We start from the raw sequence: 19,924 nt of genomic DNA on the forward strand, positions 1-19,924 counted from the left end.
ATGTATAACCTAGATAGGATTTTACACAGTTCTGGGGAGGAGCCGGCTGTCATGGTACATATGGCACCAATAACATAGGAAAATGTGGGAGGGAGGTTTTGGAAGCCAGATTTCGGCTCTTAGGTAGAAAGCTGAAATCCAGAACTTCCCATGTACCTTTCTCTAAACGTTCCTTGTTCCATGTGCAGGTCCTAGAGGCAAGCAGAACTCCAGACTCTCAATGCGTGGATGAGACAATGATGCAAGGAAGAGGGATTCAGTTTTGTAAGGAACTGGGGAACCTTTTGGGGAAGTATGATCAGGCTTCACCATCCGCTTCAAATTTAACTCCACATGTTTATCTACAATGGTTGTTTATTTGATTAAATGTCCATGTGATCTTTTATATGTTGGAAAGACAAAACTTGTATTGAAAACCCGCATGATTGAACACCATTTTAACATCTGACAATCCCGGATAGATGAAGCGCTGGTTTCACATAGTGTAGAGTTCAACCATCAATTTGAGGATCTATCTTTCTGTGAGATTGACCAGACTGCAGATCACTGGCGAGGAGGGAATCATGAATTGCAGTTATTGACACTTCAACAACGTTGGATCTACAGGCTGAGAACTGTACATCCAGATGGCTTAAATTCTGATTTAAATCTACAAGTTTTTTTTAGGATAGAGATTGTTCAGAAGCTGTAATATGATTACAGTTTGTTATACAATATTGTCTTAATGCTTCAGAAAAATAGCTTGGACAAATAATTTTGAAAGAACTGTTTTTTGACAGCAATTCTTCATTTTGCAGTGTCATCATTGTTTTACGTCGATGTTCACTGATGTATTTAAAGAGACACCTGTGTCGGCTTCGGTTCCTTTCTGGTTTGAGAAAGAGGCAGAGGTGCTTTCGCCCAGCTTGAAAATGGTAGCTACTCACAAAGATAAGTACTTTTGTGTATTTTATATTCTTTATTCATGGATTCTAAATATTTGAAATTATATTTTTAGGTTACAGCCAAGTTTAGTTGATAATCACTACAGTCTTGTTCTTAGAAAAAACTATCAGAGAGCCCCTGATGAAGCATATCGGATGTGAAACATCAGCCGTGTTGTGTAGTTTTCAAAAGCAGGTGGTTTTTTGGAATATATATATATATATATATATATATATATATATATATATATATACGATAATCCTTCTCTGATGGACTGAGCTATTACTCCTTAAAAAAAGTTTAAAACTGGACTTGTTCATTTTAAGAAAAAAAATATGTATAACATTTTTTGTGCAAAATAAAGTAAAAGAAGGTGAATGATTGAAAAGACCAGTTGGTTTATATTTGCAGAACGTCTGGCTTGCTGACATCTTCTTGTAGGCTACTATATTTATACATTTTGAGTTCCCTTTTTGTTTTTTGAATATTTCAATTACCCCAATATTGACTGGGTAAGTGAGACATCAGGTCATGCTAGAGAGATAAAGTTACTAGATGGAATAAATGACAGTTTTATGGAGCAATTGGTTCAGGAACCGACAAGAGAGGGAGCAATTTTAGATCTAATTCTCAGTGGAGCAAAGGATTTGGTGAGAGAGGTAACGGTGGTGGGGCCACTTGGCAACAGTGATTATAATATGATCAAATTTGAATTAAGGACTGGAAGGGTGACAGTAAGTAAATCCATAGCTGTAGCATTAAACTTTCAAAAGGGAAATTTTGATAAAATGAGGAATATATTTATTTATTATTTGAAATTTTTATATACCGACATTAGTAACAAGACATCATACCGGTTTACACTGTAACTGAAAGCTGGAAAAGTACAAAGAACAAAAAAGTTCAAAAAATAGTTAAAACAAAATTGAAAGGAGCAGCTACAAAGGTAAAAATTGTCCAACAGGCATGGACATTGTTAAAAAATATCATCCTAGAAGCACAGTCCATTTGTATTCCTCATATAAAGAAAGGTGGAAGGAAATTCAAGTGATTGCCAGCATGGCTAAAAAGTAAGGTGAAAAAGGCTATTTTAGCCAAAAGATCTTCATTCAAAAATTGGAAGAAGGATCCATCAGAAGAAAATAAAGTTAAGCAGAAGCATTGGCAAGTTAAATGTAAGACATTGGTAAGACAGGCTAAGAGAGAATTTGAAAAGGAGTTGGCCATAGAGAAAATAACAAAACTCCAAAGCAGAAAGCCTGCGAAGGAATTGGTTGGACTATTAGATGATCGAGGGGTTAAAGCGGCACTTAGGGAAGATAAGGCCATCATGGAAAGATTAAACAATTTCTTTGCTTCAGTGTTTACTGAAGGGAATGTTGGGGAGATACCCATTTCGGAGATGGTTTTCAAGGCTGATGATTCAGATGAACTGAACCAAATCATGGTGAACCTGGAAGATGTGGTAGGCTAGATTTACTGAAGAGTAGTAAATCATCTGGACCAGATGGCATATACCCCAGCGTTCTGAAAGAACTAAAAAATGAAATTTCAGAACTATTTTCAGTTAATTTGTAACCTATCATTAAAATCATCCATTGTACCCGAAGATTGGAAGATAGCCAATGTAACCCCAATATTTAAAAAGGAATCCAGGGGTGATCCAAGAAACTATGGACCAGTGAGCCTGACTAGTGCTGGGAAAAATTGTGGAAACTGTTATAAAGAATAAAATCACAAAACATTTAGATAGACATTGTTTGAAGGGACACAGCAAACATGGATTTACCCAAGTAAAGTCTTGTCTCACAAATCTCCTACATTTTTTTGAACGGGTGAATAAACATATGGACAAAGGTGAACCAGTAGATGTTGTGTATTTGGGTTTTCAGAAGGTGTTCAACAAAGTCCCAAATGAGAGGCTTCTAAGAAAAGTAAAATTCATGGGATAGGTGTCGGTGTCCTTTTTGTGGATTGCAAGCTGGTTAAAAGACAGGAAACAGAGCGTAGGATTAAATGCTCTGTTCTCACAGTGAAAAAGGTAAACAGTGGAGTGCTTCAGAGATCTGTACTTGGACAGGTACTTTTTAATAGGGGTGTGCATTCGTATTGAACATAAATGTAAAACGCTACTTTTTTTTTTTTTTAACTTAAAAAAGTGATAAGACATAAACGATCGGATTTCCAACTTATTCAACATAGCTATGTTGAATAAGTTGGAAATCGCGATTGTTGATCCAAAATAAAAATTTAAACCCCTCACCTTCCTTAATCCCCCCCCCAAAGACTTACCACAACTCCCTGGTGATCCAGCGAGGAGTGAGGACGCCATTTCTGAAAGCCTTTCCGAGGAGCACGTGACGTCGGCGCCACGTCGGAGTGACGCGGCGTCACGTGATTCCCCTGCGGGTTCGCGCCGGAACGCTCGTTCGGCCCAAAAGGAACTTTTGGCCAGCTTGGGGGGGTCAGGAGGCCCCCCCAAGCTGGCCAAAAGTTCCTTTTGGGCCGAACGAGGGTGCCGGAGGGAACTCGCGGGTAATCACGTGACGCCGTGTCACGCCGACGTCACGTGATTCCCCGCGGGGTCGCTTCCGGGATCCTCGTTCGACCCAAAAGGAACTTTTGGCCAGCTTGGGGGTGTCAGGAGGCCCCCCCAAGCTGGCCAAAAGTTCCTTTTGGGCCGAACTGAGGATCCCAGAAGCGTCCCCGCGGGGAATCACGTGACGTCGGCGCCACGACGCAGTGACGCGGCGTCACGTGATTCCCCGCGAGTTCCCTCCGGCACCCTCGTTCGGCCCAAAAGGAACTTTTGGCCAGCTTGGGGGGTGTCAGGAGGCCCCCCCAAGCTGGCCAAAAGTTCCTTTTGGGCCGAACGAGCGTTCCGGCGCGAACCCGCGGGGAATCACGTGACGCCGCGTCACTCCGACGTGACGCCGACGTCACATGCTCCTTGCAAAGTTGGTCAGAAATGGCGTCCTGACCCCGCTGGACCACCAGGGAGTTGTGGTAAGTCTTGGGGGGGGGGGGATTAAGGAGGGTGAGGGGTTTAAATTTTTATTTGCACATATGGACATATACTCAACTCATTGAATTCTGTTTATGTCCATATTGACCGCAAATGGGACCCCCTTTGGACATATGGACATATGAACTTAAACTTTTGCTCTGCACATCCCTACTTTTTAATACATTTATAAATGGTTTGGAAAGGTGTACGATAAGTGAGGTGATCAAATGTGCAGATGACAAATAATTATGCAGAGTAGTTATATCTGAAGCGGATTGTGATAAATTGCAGGAGAATCTTGGGAGACTGGGAGATGAGCTTCCAAATGGCAGATTAAATTTAATGTGGACAAGTGCAAAGTGATACATAATGGAAAAATAACCCTTGCTGTAGTTATACAATGTTAGGTTCTACCTTAGGAGTTACCACCCAAGAAAGAGATCTAGGTGCCATAGTGGATAATACATTCAAATCATCAGCTCAGTATGCTGTGGCGATCAAAAAAGCAAACAGAATGTTAGGAATTATTAAGAAGGGAATGGCAAATAAAATGATGGATGTCATCATGCTTCTGTATCGCTCCATGGTCAGACTGCATCTTGAATACTGTATGCAATCTGGTCGCCGCATTTCAAAAAAGATATGGTTGCACTGGAGAAAGTGCAGAGAAGGGTGACCAAAATGATGTGGCATGGAATGGCTGCCCTATGAGGTAAGGCTAAGGAAGTTAGGTCTGTTCAGTTTGGAGAAGAGACAATTGAAGGAGATATGATAGAGGTCTACAAAATCAAAGGACTTGAACAAGTTAATGTAAACTGGTTATTTTCTCTCTCAGGTAATGGAAGGACTAGGGGGCACTCCATGAGGTTAACAAGTAGCTCATTTAAAACAAATTGAAGTAAATTCTTTTTCACTCAGCGCAGAGTTAAGCTCTGGAATTCATTGCCAGAGGATGCGGTTACAGCAGTTAGTGTAGCCGGGTTTTAAAAAGTTTGGATAAGTTCCTAGAGTTAAAATCCATAAACTGCTATTGATTATTAAGCAATAGTAGCTTGAGATTTATTTAATGGGGCTGGCAATGGCTGTAACAGCTCCCAGGTTTGGCCATGCTGCACTTTTTTGCTGTGCGCAAGTGGGGCATGAATCAACATAGACCTTAGCCCAAACACATAATGTAATCTGGGGACTATCACAACATCAAAAGTGGTGGAAGAACATTTAGGTATGATTAATTAATTGAAATACGACTGGGAATATTTATGTTGTGTCAACACATAGACCTTAACATCTTGCTTCGTTTGGGGCAACCAGTAGTGTCACTGAAGCAGTTCAAACGTTCGTGCCTGCCCAGGATGACCTGCAAGACGTGAGTCATGAGCCCATTTCAACATTTGCTCATGGAGTCTAGATTATTACAACTGTCTTCTCTGGAGGGCTGGTCACTGTAGTAGCCAGGAGTACCGGAGTACCTTAGCAGTATCGATGATGCCTGGGAGGTTCTGGAACCTCCTCAGTCTGGAAGGAGCGAGATAGGGCATCTTCCTGTTGGTTCTTGAGTGCGGGGTGATACCGCAATTCAAAATCAAAGCGAGCGAAGAACAAAGACCAATGGGCCTGTCATGCATTAAGCTGCTGAGCTTAATGTAGATGTTCAACTTTCTTGTGGTCCTTGTATATTATAACCTGGTGTTGGGCACATTCGAGTAGGTGATGTCATTTCTTGAGAGCTAATTTGACAGCTAAAAGCTCATGATCTCCAATACTGCAATTATGTTCACTGGAAGTAAAATTCTTAGAAAAGAAGGAACAAGATCAAAGTACGCTGGCTAAGGAGTGACTTCTAAGATGAAGGGTCACATAGGATCTGGGTGGTACAGGCAAAGCTCATCTGTGAAGGTATCCATTAGCTTCTGAAATGCCTCTATAGCCACAGATGGCCAATCCTTGGTGTTGGCGCCCTTGCAGGTAAGGGGAGTAAGGGAACCTTCCATGGATGAGTAATTTGGGATAAATTGATGATAATAATTAGCAAATACCAAAAATATTTGTAGTGCCCTGAGCTTATTCAGGATAGGTCCAGTCCTGGATAGCTTTACCTTGGCAGAATCCATAAGACATACATCAAGAGAAACTATGTATCCCAAAAAGGGAAGTTTCTCTTTTTCAAAACGGCATTTTTCCAACCTGGCGTAGAGATTTTTCTCTTCCAGTCATTGTAGGATGTTGCAGACATGTTGCTGTTGGGAGCTCAATATTTGGGAGAGTATCAAAATGTTGTCTAAATTTACGACCACACAGGTGGAGAGAAGGTCAGATAAGATCTCATTGACCATATTCTGGAAAACCGCAGGTGCATTGCAAAGCCTAAAGAGCATGCCTAAGTATTCGTAATGTCTGTTGCGAGTGTTAAATGCAGTTTTCCACTTGTCACCAGCCTTGATTCGAATAAGGTTGTATGCTCCCCTGAGGTATAGGTTTGTAAATATTTTGGCACCTCGTAGGCAGTCGAAAAGTTCTGTTATTAGAGGTAATGGCATTGGTTACCGGTCCTTCTTAGTGAAGGTATTCAGATTATGGTAGTCTATGTACGGCCTGAGGAAACCGTCTTTCTTTGCAATGAAGAGGAGCCTGGAGCCTGCCGGAGAAGAAAAGGGACAAATAAATCCACATTCCAAATTTTCCTGAATGTACTTGGATATGGCCAGAGTCTTGGGAGGTGGTAGGGGATAAATATGTCCATGCCAAGGTTTGGGCCCTGGAATGAGATCAATGCCGTAGTCATAGAGGTGGTGTGGGGCAAAATTTCAGCCTTTTTCTTTGAAAAGACATCTAGATAGTCTGTGTAGTGTGGGAAAGATTGTGAAGTAAAGTAGCCATGGTACAGGATGAGAAAGTTCTACAGGTTCCAAGCAGGAACCTTTGCAGCCATGGCCACATTGGGCGAGTTGAAGGGAGGCCCCAAGATAATGTGATGAATAGCCCTGGAGATTAAATGCAAGTTAAGATTTTCCAGATGTAGGAAACTGGTGCGTAAGGTCACAGATAGCATAGTCAGAGTAATTTGGCCTGGAAGAGGGTATCTGTAAATAGAAGTGATTATTAATGGTGAGTTCTTCTGGATTGTGGGAATTAGAAGTTGCTTGATGAGTTACTTCAAGGTAAAGTTCCCCCAAGAGCCAGAATCCATAAAAGCCTGCATAGTGAAGCGTATGGAATCCAATTCCAGAGTCTCGAAAATCGTAGTTGAGGAAATGGAATGCATAGGGTCCTCTCCCTGCAAGACCCTAGGCATTAAGGTTTCCTGACCTCAGAAGACATTGGGCCAAAAGGTGACCCTGACCAGCACAGTATAGGCAAATGTCCTGCTGCCTGCAGTGAAGTCTCTCCTCTGAGGCTAATAGGAATGCCACAATTGCATGAGCTCTTCGGGAAGAGGCGAGGTTGAAGGATCAGCAGCCAGGATGAGCGTGGGTTCTGAAACCAGGCTGCCAGTGCAAAACTACTTCATGTTGGACAGGCCTTTTGAGTCTTCTGTTGTAGCCACCAGTCAATTTTTCCAGTTAGGGTTATGAGCTCCTCTAGAGAAATAGGCAGGTCTCGGGCAGTGAGTTCATCTTTAATCTTAGGCAAGAGTCTGAGTAATATTGTGATCAAGCTGTCTTCTCGCCTGTTTATCTCACTTGCCAGAGTTCAAAAGCCTATGGCATACTCCGCCAGGGTTCTGGAGCCTTGGCAGAGGTGGAGCTGGTCATACACCATGGTGACGGTGTGACCCGGCTCCTCAAAGACTATTCTGAACTACTCAGTGAACTATTGTAGGTGGAAAAGGAGGGGATAGTCCCATTGTCAAAGGGGCGATGCCCAGGCTAAGGCTGAGATAACCAGTAGAGCTAGTATAAGGGTGGTTTTCGTCTGGTCATTGGTGAATAATAGTGCTTGCAGTTGAAAGTGCATGTGACACTGATTTAGAAATCCTTGACATCACTTGGGGTCATGGCATATGGGGTGCAGCTGGTAATTGTAGTATTGGACAAGTAGAGGGTATGATAGGTGGCAGCATTGGAGCAGGTGGGGATGTCGCCACAGGATTTGTCAAAGCATTCAGGCGGATAGATAGCCGATCAATGGATGCAGCCAGAAGCTCCAAGGTTTGTTGCTGATTGTAAAGCCTGTGAGCAAGACCTGGAATAGCTGCAAAGACTTCGTCCGCTGAATCCATGGCTTCAGCAACCTGTTGCATTAGTGGACCCTGGTGCCAAGGCAGGATTGGTGCAACCTGCAAGGAGGAGCCCTGCAGGTTCCACCCATCAGCAGGTGAACCTGGGCAAGGCAGAGCCCCAACTGGATCTTCATCTATACCAGCCCTCGTTCCCCTCAGATTGAGCCCATGGGTGCCAAGGATGGCATGTCTTAGGTGGGAGTCTGTGCTGATAATGGTGGAGTTGGTTGTCATAGGGTAGCTGGGTTGAAGCAGATGGAGGTCAGTGGCAGGCAGTGATCAAGTTTCAGGGAGTAGGCCAAGGTCAACCAGATATCTCTGAAAGAAAAGGAGGGATGAATAGGAAGGGCAGGAAAGCAAGGAGAAGAAAAGGTGGGCAACAAGGAAGAAGCTGATGAACTGAAGACAAATGTGCTGGAACTGAAGAACTGAAGGCAAGGACACTGGAAACAACACATTCTACTTCTGGAGTATGGGCACCTGTTGCTGAGGCAATAAGAGATCAATAAGGCCTTTTATAGGCCTGACTGAGTGAGGTCATCAGGGAGCACCGTGGGGCTTTTCCCACCTCAGGCCCTTTAAATTTAGCAGCATCGGGTGTGCTCACGCCTAAGGAACACGGCAGAAGGAAGTCGGCAGTGTCTTGCTGCGAGGTGAGCCAACGGCATGTTAGCATGAAGGAGAGTGGCATCCTGCTGCAAAGAGCATGGGTGGAGTGTCGCTGCATCGGGGGCCCAGCCCGAGAGGTGAGGGAGGCTGTTCATGGGTTTAGCCTGCGAACTGCCGAACGCAACACCAGGGCTGCAGTCAACCAAGGAAGAAGCCCAATGCTTCCACCTCAGGAGATTCCCAGCTCTTTTTTTTTTTTAATCTTCTTCACCTATCGAAGCCTCAACTTACAGCACAGGATTTTAACCTACCATCTACTGGAATCAGAGAAAACTGGCAGACTGAGGTCAGCATGGGAGCCTCTAAGGAGGTGTCATCAATAAACCTGTTAGTCTTTGTCTCCATGTGCTGGTTGATGGGCCAGGGTCCCCAAAGTGTACGGCCCAGGCTGGTCACCCCTATTGGCCCTCTATTAAAGACGGCCCTGTCCATGCCCTACTCTCAGTTTATTAATTCCTATGGAAAAGGAAAGAGAACAAAATGCTTCAGATTTCTGTGCCCTAAGGATTGGATCTCGAGTGTGCTTTTTACCTTGGCAATATTTCTTTGGTCTAATACTTCCAGTTTCTCATCTGTGTTCTCGGACAGCCTGAGGTAGTGCTTGTGGAGACTGGATGTAGAACTGCTGAGCTTGTCTAAACCTTCTTGAAAACCTGGAAAAGAATGCAGTAGATACAGTTAATGTATCTGTAAAGCCTCTTTTTCTTATCAAAGCCAGAGTCATTCTCTAACACAGGAAGTGATACAGTACTGGGCACCCATTTGATTCACTGCTTGTGGGGGATGCAGGACAGGGGTCAGGGATGGGGGGAAATGAGGTGGCTGGCCCTGGTATCTATTTTTTTTTACTTTTTTGGGGGGGGGGCTCTATCACTTGGAAGGTGGAAGTATGGCAGCAGAGAGTTAGAGCCACATTTTTTGTTTTAACTGTTGCCATGCAGTCCTTTTTTTATTTAACATTTTGGGGGTATCAGGGTGGTCAGCACTGACCCCTGCTCTACCTCCCTGTTTGAATGCAACTTTATTTTTTGGGCCGTGACCCTTTAAGGCGATGATGGTCCTGTGAGATTGGGCCTGCCATCGGGTTAAAGGATTACTCACCGCGTTCTTTTGTCCCATCGTGTTTGGTTGCAAGACAAAAGAATGAGCCATTCAGCTGTGATGCTTTTTTGGGGGAGAGGCTCCACTACAGTAGCGGCACCTCCTCGCCACAATAGTGGGACCCTCCTGCGAAAAAAACATTGTGGCTTAGTGCATCAAGGTGTTAAACTGCAAGCCCACTGGGGATAGGGAAATACCTCCAGTACCAGAATGCAATCTGGTTTGAAGCACTGAAAAGTGAAATATAAATAAAAAAATAAATAAGAATATTGTCCTTAAAGAGGAGAGCTTTTAAGCGTATAGCCACAGCATCAGCATTAGACATTTTCAACCAGGTTTCCGTCTTATAAACCAGTGGCTCCATGGATAGAATAAACAGTAATAAGGATAATGGGCACCCTTGTCTTGTGTCTCTATGTAATGCAAATGGGTTTGACAAAGTATCATTGGTGCAGATCCTTGCAGCTGGATTAGAATACAAAACCTTGATGTAATGAGATATTAAACCATGAAACCCAAATTTATATTGTGTTGCCTCAAAAAGAAAAAAAAAAACCCAAGACCCTATCAAAACCTTTTCTGTATCAAAGCTTATAAGAATTGGATCTTGACTTTTTCCCCATTATTTATTTATGGAATTTATATACCGGGAGTTCCTGTATACAATACATATCACTCCGGTTCACAGTTAAACGGTAATAACTACTGCCGTGTGGCAGTTTACATGGAACAAACATGACAGTTCTCCAAAGAATACTAGCAATCTGCGAACATGGATACCGGATTTCCACCCCTTAATAAATTCCACTTATCCTGGAGAAATTATAGATAATAGCAAATCATTCAATTTATTGGCTAACACTTTTGCAAAGATTTTTATATAAAGGTTCAACAATGAAAGTGTCTATATGAGCTAGGCAAGAATAAATCTTGATCAGGTTTTAGAAGGACAACTATATGAACTATATATAGTGTTTCAGGCATTTCCCCCATCTCTCATTTTCTCATACAAAGCACACAGACTTTCTGAAACAAAAAGATTAATAGACATAAAAAAAGCAATGTAAGGTCATCAGGACCAATTCATAGCTTCTTACTGTCCAGCCTCGGGAATCTTGCGTTATTCTTGCTTTAATTAAGACCAAGTTTCAGAGAGGGTCATAAATTACAGAACTTGCAGCAGGGATAGATACTGATGACCTGCAGGGGTGATTCCAGAGAGGGGGAGGGGACAAGGCTCCCCCCACCAAGACAAGAAGCTTGCCCTCCCTACCCCCACTGCCAGTTGTCTTTCCAATCTGGCTGAACCACTTTGATTGGTTGAAAGAAAAGGTACTTGGTGCTTACTCACCCTGAAATTCACTGTACCCTTCTATGCCTCCCCATAGAAAAATTTCTGGAGCCACTGCTGATGATCTGATGAGTCAGATTTAATGGTATGTTTTTCCCAACTTAGATTGGAATTAAAAATCCTTAACTGGTCACAGTGTCCAATTTATTAAGTTTCAAGTATCTTCACAAGCAACCTTACTGGCAAAAATTAATCTCACCAATAAATCCATAATACATAGCCAAAAAAAATAACATAATAATAAAGGCAAATAGTTACATGACATAGTGACTTCCATTAGACTTCAATAAAATGGAGGACTTCAGGAAAACAAGAGGGGGAAAATATAAGTAAGACGTTTTATCAAACATAACAGAAAGGCATGGCCTGGAGAATACATAAAGATTGTAATGCTTTTTAAACCTCATCCACAGCTAGACTAGTCCCATCAATGTTCTTAGCACTCAGAAAATATTTTAATTTTTCAGGCACAAAACATAATTCATCCCACTGTAACCAAATATTTACAAGGATTACAGAAGAAAAGTAGCTCCAACAGCTCTAGTCTCTCAGCACCTATCAAGATAAAACTTTTTCCTTTCTTACATTATTTTAGCAAGGTAGAGAAATTCAGATCCTTTGGCCCAAAAATAATGTGTGAGAATTGTGAAAATAAAGGTGCCTAGTCATATTCAAGTCCTCCTCATAGGACATAGGACTCTAGACAAGATGCTCTTTCCAGTATTTCTTGCCTAGGAGGTCAAATCAAGTCTATCTGTTGTTAATTAAGCACTTCTAGCTCATCCTGATTTACCCTTCCTTATTTCCTTCCAGACAAAAAGTTACTTTTATTCATTAGGAGGATAGCCTCAGCTGTGATTTTCAGCACCTTCATCAGATATTTCTTGAAAGTTTCTCAGGTGACATACCCACTATTTTATGGAAAGGAGAACTGCTTATCCGTAAAAGAAAGGAAGTGAGAAGGGCAGGACCCCCAACACCCCCCCGATTGGGAGCCCCGCCCCCACCAACATTATCAGCACTGGTGCTCACCCTCAACCAGCAGGAGTCGTTCTTCTAACAGCGAATGCACCGCATAGAGCTCAGCGGCAGGCGCCTGACCCCTTCTAAATTAAAAAAGAAGGGAAAACAAAAGAAAGGAAAGGAAAAGAAAGGAAGTGAGAAGGGCAGGAGCCCCAACAAACCCCCAATCGGGAGCCCCGCCCCCACCAACATCATCTGCACCAGTGCTCACCCTCAACCAGCAGGAGTCGCTCTTCTAACGGCGACTGCACCGCATAGAGCTCAGCGGCAGGCGCCCGACCCCTTCTAAATTAAAAGGGAAAACAAAAAAGGAAAGGAAAAGAAAGGAAGTGAGAAGGGCAGGAGCCCCAACAAACCCCCAATTGGGAGCCCCGCCCCCACCAACGTCATCTGCACCAGTGCTCACCCTCAACCAGCAGGAGTCGCTCTTCTAACAACGACTGCACCGCATAGAGCTCAGCGGCAGGCGCCCGACCCCTTCTAAATTAAAAAAGAAGGGAAAGGAAAAGAAAGGAAAAGAAAGGAAAGGAAAAGAAAGGAAGTGAGAAGGGCAGGAGCCCCAACAAACCCTCGATTTGGAGCCCTGCCCCCACCGAATTCATCAGCACCGGCACTCACCCTCACCTGAATCTCACATTTCAAAAGAAGAGTGATACCTAGGCATCGCACGCCTAAGGAGCGCGACAAAGGGGCACTCCCCTTTGTGCACCCCTTAGTGCAGACCTTAGTATTTCACAAACCAGAAATTCCTACTATCAATACACCTTATCACAACCTTCTGGGTAACCAAAATGGAAACCACCAAGCTTCCTCCTCCAAAAAAACCTTCAAATGAAAAAAACAGGATTCACAAGAAGGCAAGTAAGTTCAATCCCTCAAATTCAACATACAGGAATCTAAAGAGATTCTCCACATGCATATTCCTATCTTTCATCCTTATTAACACTCAATCAATAGTTTAAAAAATGCCAATCATCTCAGACATATTCTTTGATAACAAACCAGATTTCATAGCTATCACTTAAACATGGATAAAAGACTCTGACAATGTCTTAATTAACCAAATAGAAGACCCTTCATACAAATTATTCACAATCCCCAGACCAAGAAAAAAAGGTGGTCGTCTAATGCTAATTATCAAGAAAAGCTTACAAATGAAACTTACCACAGCTAAGTCATGCTCCCCTTTCGAAATAGCTCTATTTGACTCTTCAAAACTACAAATCTGTCTAGTATACTGTCCTCCCGCAACATTTGAATGAAATTGCTCCCCATTTATTGAATTCATGATTGTCAACCTAACCCTCAATAAATCAATTATCCTTGGTGACTTTAACTTACACATAGACACACATCCTCTATCAAACACATGCGAAACAATCACAGATGCTCTTGCAACAATGGGAGTAGAACAAATAGTCAATGGATCAACACACAAAGCAGGACACACTCTTGACCTAATTTTCATTAATACCAACATCTGGAACTCACACCACATAAAAATCACCGAAATCCCATGGTCAGACCACTACCTCATCCTTACCACCCTTACTCAGAACAATATACCCACCACAACAAAAAACTACAAAAAAAAATTTCATATCGCCCTCCCTTTGATAGCGAAACACTGCAACAAAATCTCCAAGAGGAACTAAAAAATATTGATCTTACAAACACTGAAACAGCTACAACATCATGGATAAAAATTACCAAATCCATAGCTGATAGAACAAACCCAATCATAAAAATATTAAAGAATCCTAAATATAACAATCAATGGTACAATGACACCATATGGTACAATGACACCATAAAATCAGCTAAATGAGAACTCAGGAAAAAAGAAAGATTCTGGCGCAAGAATAAAACCTCTTCATCACTCAAAGCATACCGATCCCAGTTAGCAAATTACAAAAAACCTATCCATAATACAAGAAAGAATTCTATTCGACCAAAATGATCAAATCCAACAGAACCCCAGAATGCTTTTCACCATAGTAAAAAACCTCATCAAATCACCTAATGAAATAAGAACTCCTCTAAACACAAGCAAAAGCAACGACTTTGCAGAATATTTTACTGAAAAAAATCAGAAAACTAATAAACAACTCTAACATCAACAATACTTCACACACCCAATCTCCTATACCACCTGTGGAAATAACAACAACCTGGAATGAATTTGATTTTGCTTCATCACTTGAAATCCAAAAATAATCAGAAAAATGAATCCAGCAAATTACCCCATTGACAGCATCCCCATACAAACTATTAAACTACTTGACAACTCAATAATAAAATCATTAACGGACATAGTCATCCTCTCCCTCACTGAAGGGATATATCCTGAATGCTTAAAATCTGCAATCATCAAACCATTAATAAAAAAGAACAACCTAGATCCGGAAAACATCCAAAACTATAGACCCATATCTAATCTACCTTTCTTCGCAAAAATCATAGAAAAAATTGTCCACACCCAACTATCAGAATACTTAGAAAGGAACAACATACTTCACCCCGCACAATTTGGTTTCAGAAAAAAACTTAAGCACGGAAACATTACTCCTTTCACTTAATAACACAGTTCTCCGAGGATTCGACAAAGGACTAAGTTACATTTTAATACTCCTGGATTTGTCAGCTGCCTTTGACACAGTCAACCATTCCATTTTACTTGACAGACTTTTTGAAATAGGAATATCAGGCACTATTCTAAAATGGTTCACCTCCTATTTATCTCAAAGAAGTTTTCAAGTAATATTCAACAACAACCTATCAAATAAAGTAAACCTAAATACAGGAGTCCCACAAGGTTCTGCACTATCAGCAACACTTTTTAACATCTATCTCCTACCTATTTGTCACAAACTGGATCACCTGGGATTGACCCATTTCCTTTACACTGATGACATTCAAATATTAGTCCCAATTCAAAATACCCTCGAAGAAACCTACAAGAAAATAACATCCTATCTCTCAAAAATCAAGCAATGTCTCTCCAACCTAAACTCATAACATCAAGAAAACTGAATTAATCATCCTTGCCAAAAAAATCAATGACTCACCCAGACAACCACTCAAAACAGAAAACCCAGAAACAATAATCTCTCCTGTTGACCATGCTAGAAACCTTGGAATTACAATTGACAAAGAATTATCCTTCAAAACCCATATAACAAATAAAATCAAAGAAGGTTATCACAAATTACTGACTCTCAGACGTCTCAAACCCTTCCTCACACAAAATGATTTTAGAACACTCCTGCAACTACTACTATTTACAAACCTAGACTACTGCAATGCCCTACTCCTTGGCCTCCATTTTACCACCATCCGTCCATTCCAAATACTACAGAACGCAGCTGCCAGGATTGTTTCAGGAACCAAGAAACAAGAATACATTACACCTACTCTCATATCCTTGCACTGGCTCCCAATTAAATACAGAATAGAATACAAAGTTTTATCAATCCTCCACAAAATAATCACAGAACAACATAACTACTGGCTAACTGAACACATTGAACCACATGCTCCAAAAAGAAACCTTCGTTCAATGAATAAAGGCCTCCTTAAAATTCCTCACGCAAAAATCACGCATCTAGTATCAACCCGAGAGAGAGAGCTATATCCATTGCCAGCCCATCTCTATGGAACTCTTTACCCCACAATCTAAGAACTCAATTTGACACCAAAACATTCAAAAAAGACTTAAAAACCTGGATTTTTACCAGAACCTTCTCAGATGAACTTAACTAGCAACACCAACAGACTTCCAACCAGACAACTCCAAGAAAACAGAGACACCAACCTATCAACCCATGAAAGATCTAAGAACTGTTTCCTATATAAAACTTTCCTATATAAAAATTACATCCCCCAATGTTACACAACGTGATCTATGAAATTCTATTTTAAAATTCTAATGTTACTCTCCTTATATTTTTGTCCTGTAAACCGTTATGATGGCAAAACCGAATATACGGTATACAAAACATGTTTAATAAAATACATAAATAAATAAATAAAACAGGTGTTCTCCAAAGAAAGCAGAATGTCAGTCCTCATATATGGGAAACATCATCCGATGGAGGCTGGCATGGAAAAACTATGTCAAAGTTTCTAGAACTCACTGGGCACGCCCACGGCATATTACTGTACCATGTATCAATTAAGAGTCTCTTTTTCAGCAAAGAATGAAAATACATTTTAGAGAAAATAACTCTATGGAGAGGTGGGTGGGTTTAGTGAGGACCGACCATCCTGCTGTTCATGAAGAACATCTGTTACAGGTAAGCAACTCTACTTTCGCCAAGGGCAAGCAAAATGGCAGTCCTTACAGGGCCGGTGCTAGCTTTTCTGCTGCCCCCCACCCCACCACACTTCATTCATTCTGTCTCGGGCCTGCCAAAAAAAGCCCAGCTCCTTCCAGCAACCTAAACTTTAAAAATTGTCACCCTCTACCCTCTGGGTCTTCACCCCCTCTCCCAGAACCCATTGCTGGTACAAGACTATTAGGTGCAATAAGCAAATCTTATACCCTTGCAACTCTGCCTCCTGCTCTCTCCACGTACATCGTTAAAAATTATGCATTTATAATAGATTTTGCATGAAAAAATAACATTAAAAGGGCAGATTTCTGAGGTAAAAAAAATATCATAAGTATTTGCATGCACTTCTTTGGTGCCAACCAGAAAATCCTACAGAAAAAAAACATTTGGAACCCATATGGCATTAGGGCTACTGTAATGCATGTTAGGTGTGGTTTGACCCTAAGAAAACCATGAGAAAATTACAATTACAGTATAATAAACCTCCCACACCATAACAGCACTAACTGACAGAACTTAAAAAAGTAACAACCCTACACCAGGCCCTAAAACACCAATACATCTCCTATTAGGAAAATAGAAGAAACCAAGCTGCTATAGATTCCTACACATTAGCATAAAATCCCTTCACAACACACATGCAGAACACAGGGAGACCCTCACCAAATACAGGAACAAGAAATCATAAAATATAAATAGAAACATGCAGGAAAAACTGAATGGAAAAACAGAAATCACCAATTCTCAGACATTAAACATTAAAATCAAGAAATAGAATAAATACATTAATCATAATAGTATAAACATACTAATACAAATAATATTTCAAAACAGCTGGTGAATGGAAGATCCAATAATTAAAAACTAATGTTTTAAATTTCTCAAACACCAATAAAATATTTCAAAACAGCAGACACATCAATCAGCATCCAAAAATTAAAACTATGGATAAAGCAAATGTTGCTTACCTGTAACAGGTGTTCTCACAGGACAGCAGGATGTTAGTCCTCACATATGGGTGACATCACAGGATGGAGCCCTGTATGAAAAACCTTTCGGTCAAAGTTTCTATAAAGCTTTGACTGACACTGGCATACTAAGTGCACTGAGCATGCTCAGGTGTCTCCCTCAATCTCGTCTTATAGCAAAAAGCACAAGCGAAACTAAAATAAAAGTAAAAACGTATACAGACCCAACTCTGTGGGGTGGCGGGTGGGTTTTGTGAGGACTAACATCCTGCTGTCCTGTGAGAACACCTGTTACAGGTAAGCAACATTTGCTTTCTCACAGGACAAGCAGGATGGTAGTCCTCACATATGGGTGAGTACCGAGATGAGGAATCCCGAGAGTTCACTAAATGCACCCAAGATGCGCAAAAGGCGCAATGATAGGGGTGGAATTTGGAACAGAGGGCATCCTGAAACCCTTAATGGGTTGGTGGAAGGATGTTGGTTAGTGAAACCGAAAAGAATAGGAGTAGACTGACTGGCCAAACATGGAGCATGCCGGCCAGTCGTATTTAAGCAATAATGGCTGTGAAGGTATGGAGAGAGCTCCAGGTCGCAGCCTGATAAATATGTACCAGCAGCAGCGGCCGAAGGTATGCTATGGAGGCTGGGACGGACGCAACAGAGTGTGATTACATACAATGTTGTAGTGAAATGCTTGCTTGGTAAGAAAAAGAGATACAGACCATCAATTAGGAGGAATAGGTCTGTTTGCCCACTGGAACTCGCAACTTGGCTCTTGCCACAGAAGGAAAGAGTTAGTGGAATTCCTATGGAGTGTAGTGTGGTCTAGATAGAATGCAAGTGCACTATTATAGTCCAAGGAATTGAAAAAACCCTCTCGCTTTGGTGAGAGAGAGGTGTTGGGAAAGTGGGCTGAGTATATTCTGAGTAAGGTGAGATGCAACGTCTACCTTAAGAAAGATATGAAGTTGAAAACGTAAAACCACTCATTCATGGAGGAACGCAGGGTCGGGTGAGTATGTAACAAGATGTGTAACTCACTGATCCTGGTGGTAGAAGTGATGTCTATGAGGGAAAGAGTTCCCCATGGCAGACTGTTAAGTGAGAGGAATGGAAAGGCTCGAACGGAGAATGTACGAGTCTTGTAAGCACGAATTACATGTCCCATTCCGTAACTAGTGAAAGCAGAGGTGGCTTGATCAGTGGATAATCCATGGCAAGCTGACTCAGAAGGGGTTGACCGTTAATCAGGTATCCCCACTTCCAAGTGGTATTCCGATTGGAACCGAAGTGCACCCATGTGAAGGATGTCTGGGGAGCAGAATCCGAGGGAGTAAGAAAAAAGAGTGGTGTAGAATAAAGAAAAGGGGTAAAACCCTTTTGTAAGCATCATGTTGTAAATCATGCCATTTTGAATGGTAGGATTTGGGTGTGGAAGGGTTTTTGTGACGCTACCAGTACCTGAGAACATCAGTGAGTCTATGATATGAGACTGACTTGTGAGAAGGCGAATTGGTTACTGGTGTGATATACCGAGAAGTATGGGAAGCATACTGGTCTCGACCAGGACATGGGTCTGAGGAACAGTGAAACCCATCCCGTTTCAGCATTAGAAGAGTGCTGGCTATGAGAGGCAGCGGAAGAGACACATATAAGAGAGCCTTGATGGAACAAAGGCGCCTATGGGAATGCATTGGAAACATGTGTAGGGAGGAGAATCCGTGTACCGTATGGTTCGAGGCGGACGCAGAGGGAAAGTTCGGTTGACCTCGGCGCAAGAAGATTTCTCTCGCAACACATGTAGTCAGAGACCATTCGAGAGGATGGAAACATATATGGAGAAGGTCTGTTAGTGCATTCAGTAAGTCTGTTAGATAAGTGGCCAGAGGATGCATAGAGCGAGCAAGGGCCAAGGGTAGAGCTGCGTAGCTTCCTAGCAGAGCAGCTAAGAGGTTGTGCATGCTTGTGTGTTGGAAAAGCACATTGTACCTATGCTGTCTGTCTGTATGCACAAAGATTTGTTGCAGAAGCAGAATTGGAAGGCATAAGGGCATAACTCATGGCTACAAGCTCCAGGAAGTTCATGTGAAACTGTGTCTGGAGTGGAATAGACACATATTGGGTTGAGATTAGGTCAAACTTTACAACCTTGAGTAAATGCGAGCATTAGCAGGACCAGACTAGGTCTTGGTTCTAGATCTGCAATATGGATGAGGGACGAAAGCGGTTGAACAGCTTAGACCCACTGAGAATGAAATTTCACTGAACCTAACCCATAGCAATTTTGGATCTATGAGGAAAGTGCATAGTGAAAAAACCCCATGG

General features: G+C 41.9%; 1 protein-coding gene across 1 annotated transcript in view; it reads right to left on the reverse strand.

The window, feature by feature from the left end:
- LOC115094721 (exocyst complex component 1-like) overlaps positions 1–19,924 on the reverse strand; it is a 340,680-nt gene that overhangs the window by 150,409 nt on the left and 170,347 nt on the right. The window contains exon 11 of the mRNA XM_029607978.1: positions 9,351–9,472. Coding sequence (XP_029463838.1) covers positions 9,351–9,472 — 122 coding nt within the window. The remainder of the gene's footprint in view (positions 1–9,350; positions 9,473–19,924) is intronic.

This window comes from Rhinatrema bivittatum, chromosome 6 (genome assembly GCF_901001135.1).
Source record: "Rhinatrema bivittatum chromosome 6, aRhiBiv1.1, whole genome shotgun sequence".
Classification (NCBI taxonomy): Eukaryota; Metazoa; Chordata; class Amphibia; order Gymnophiona; family Rhinatrematidae; genus Rhinatrema; species Rhinatrema bivittatum.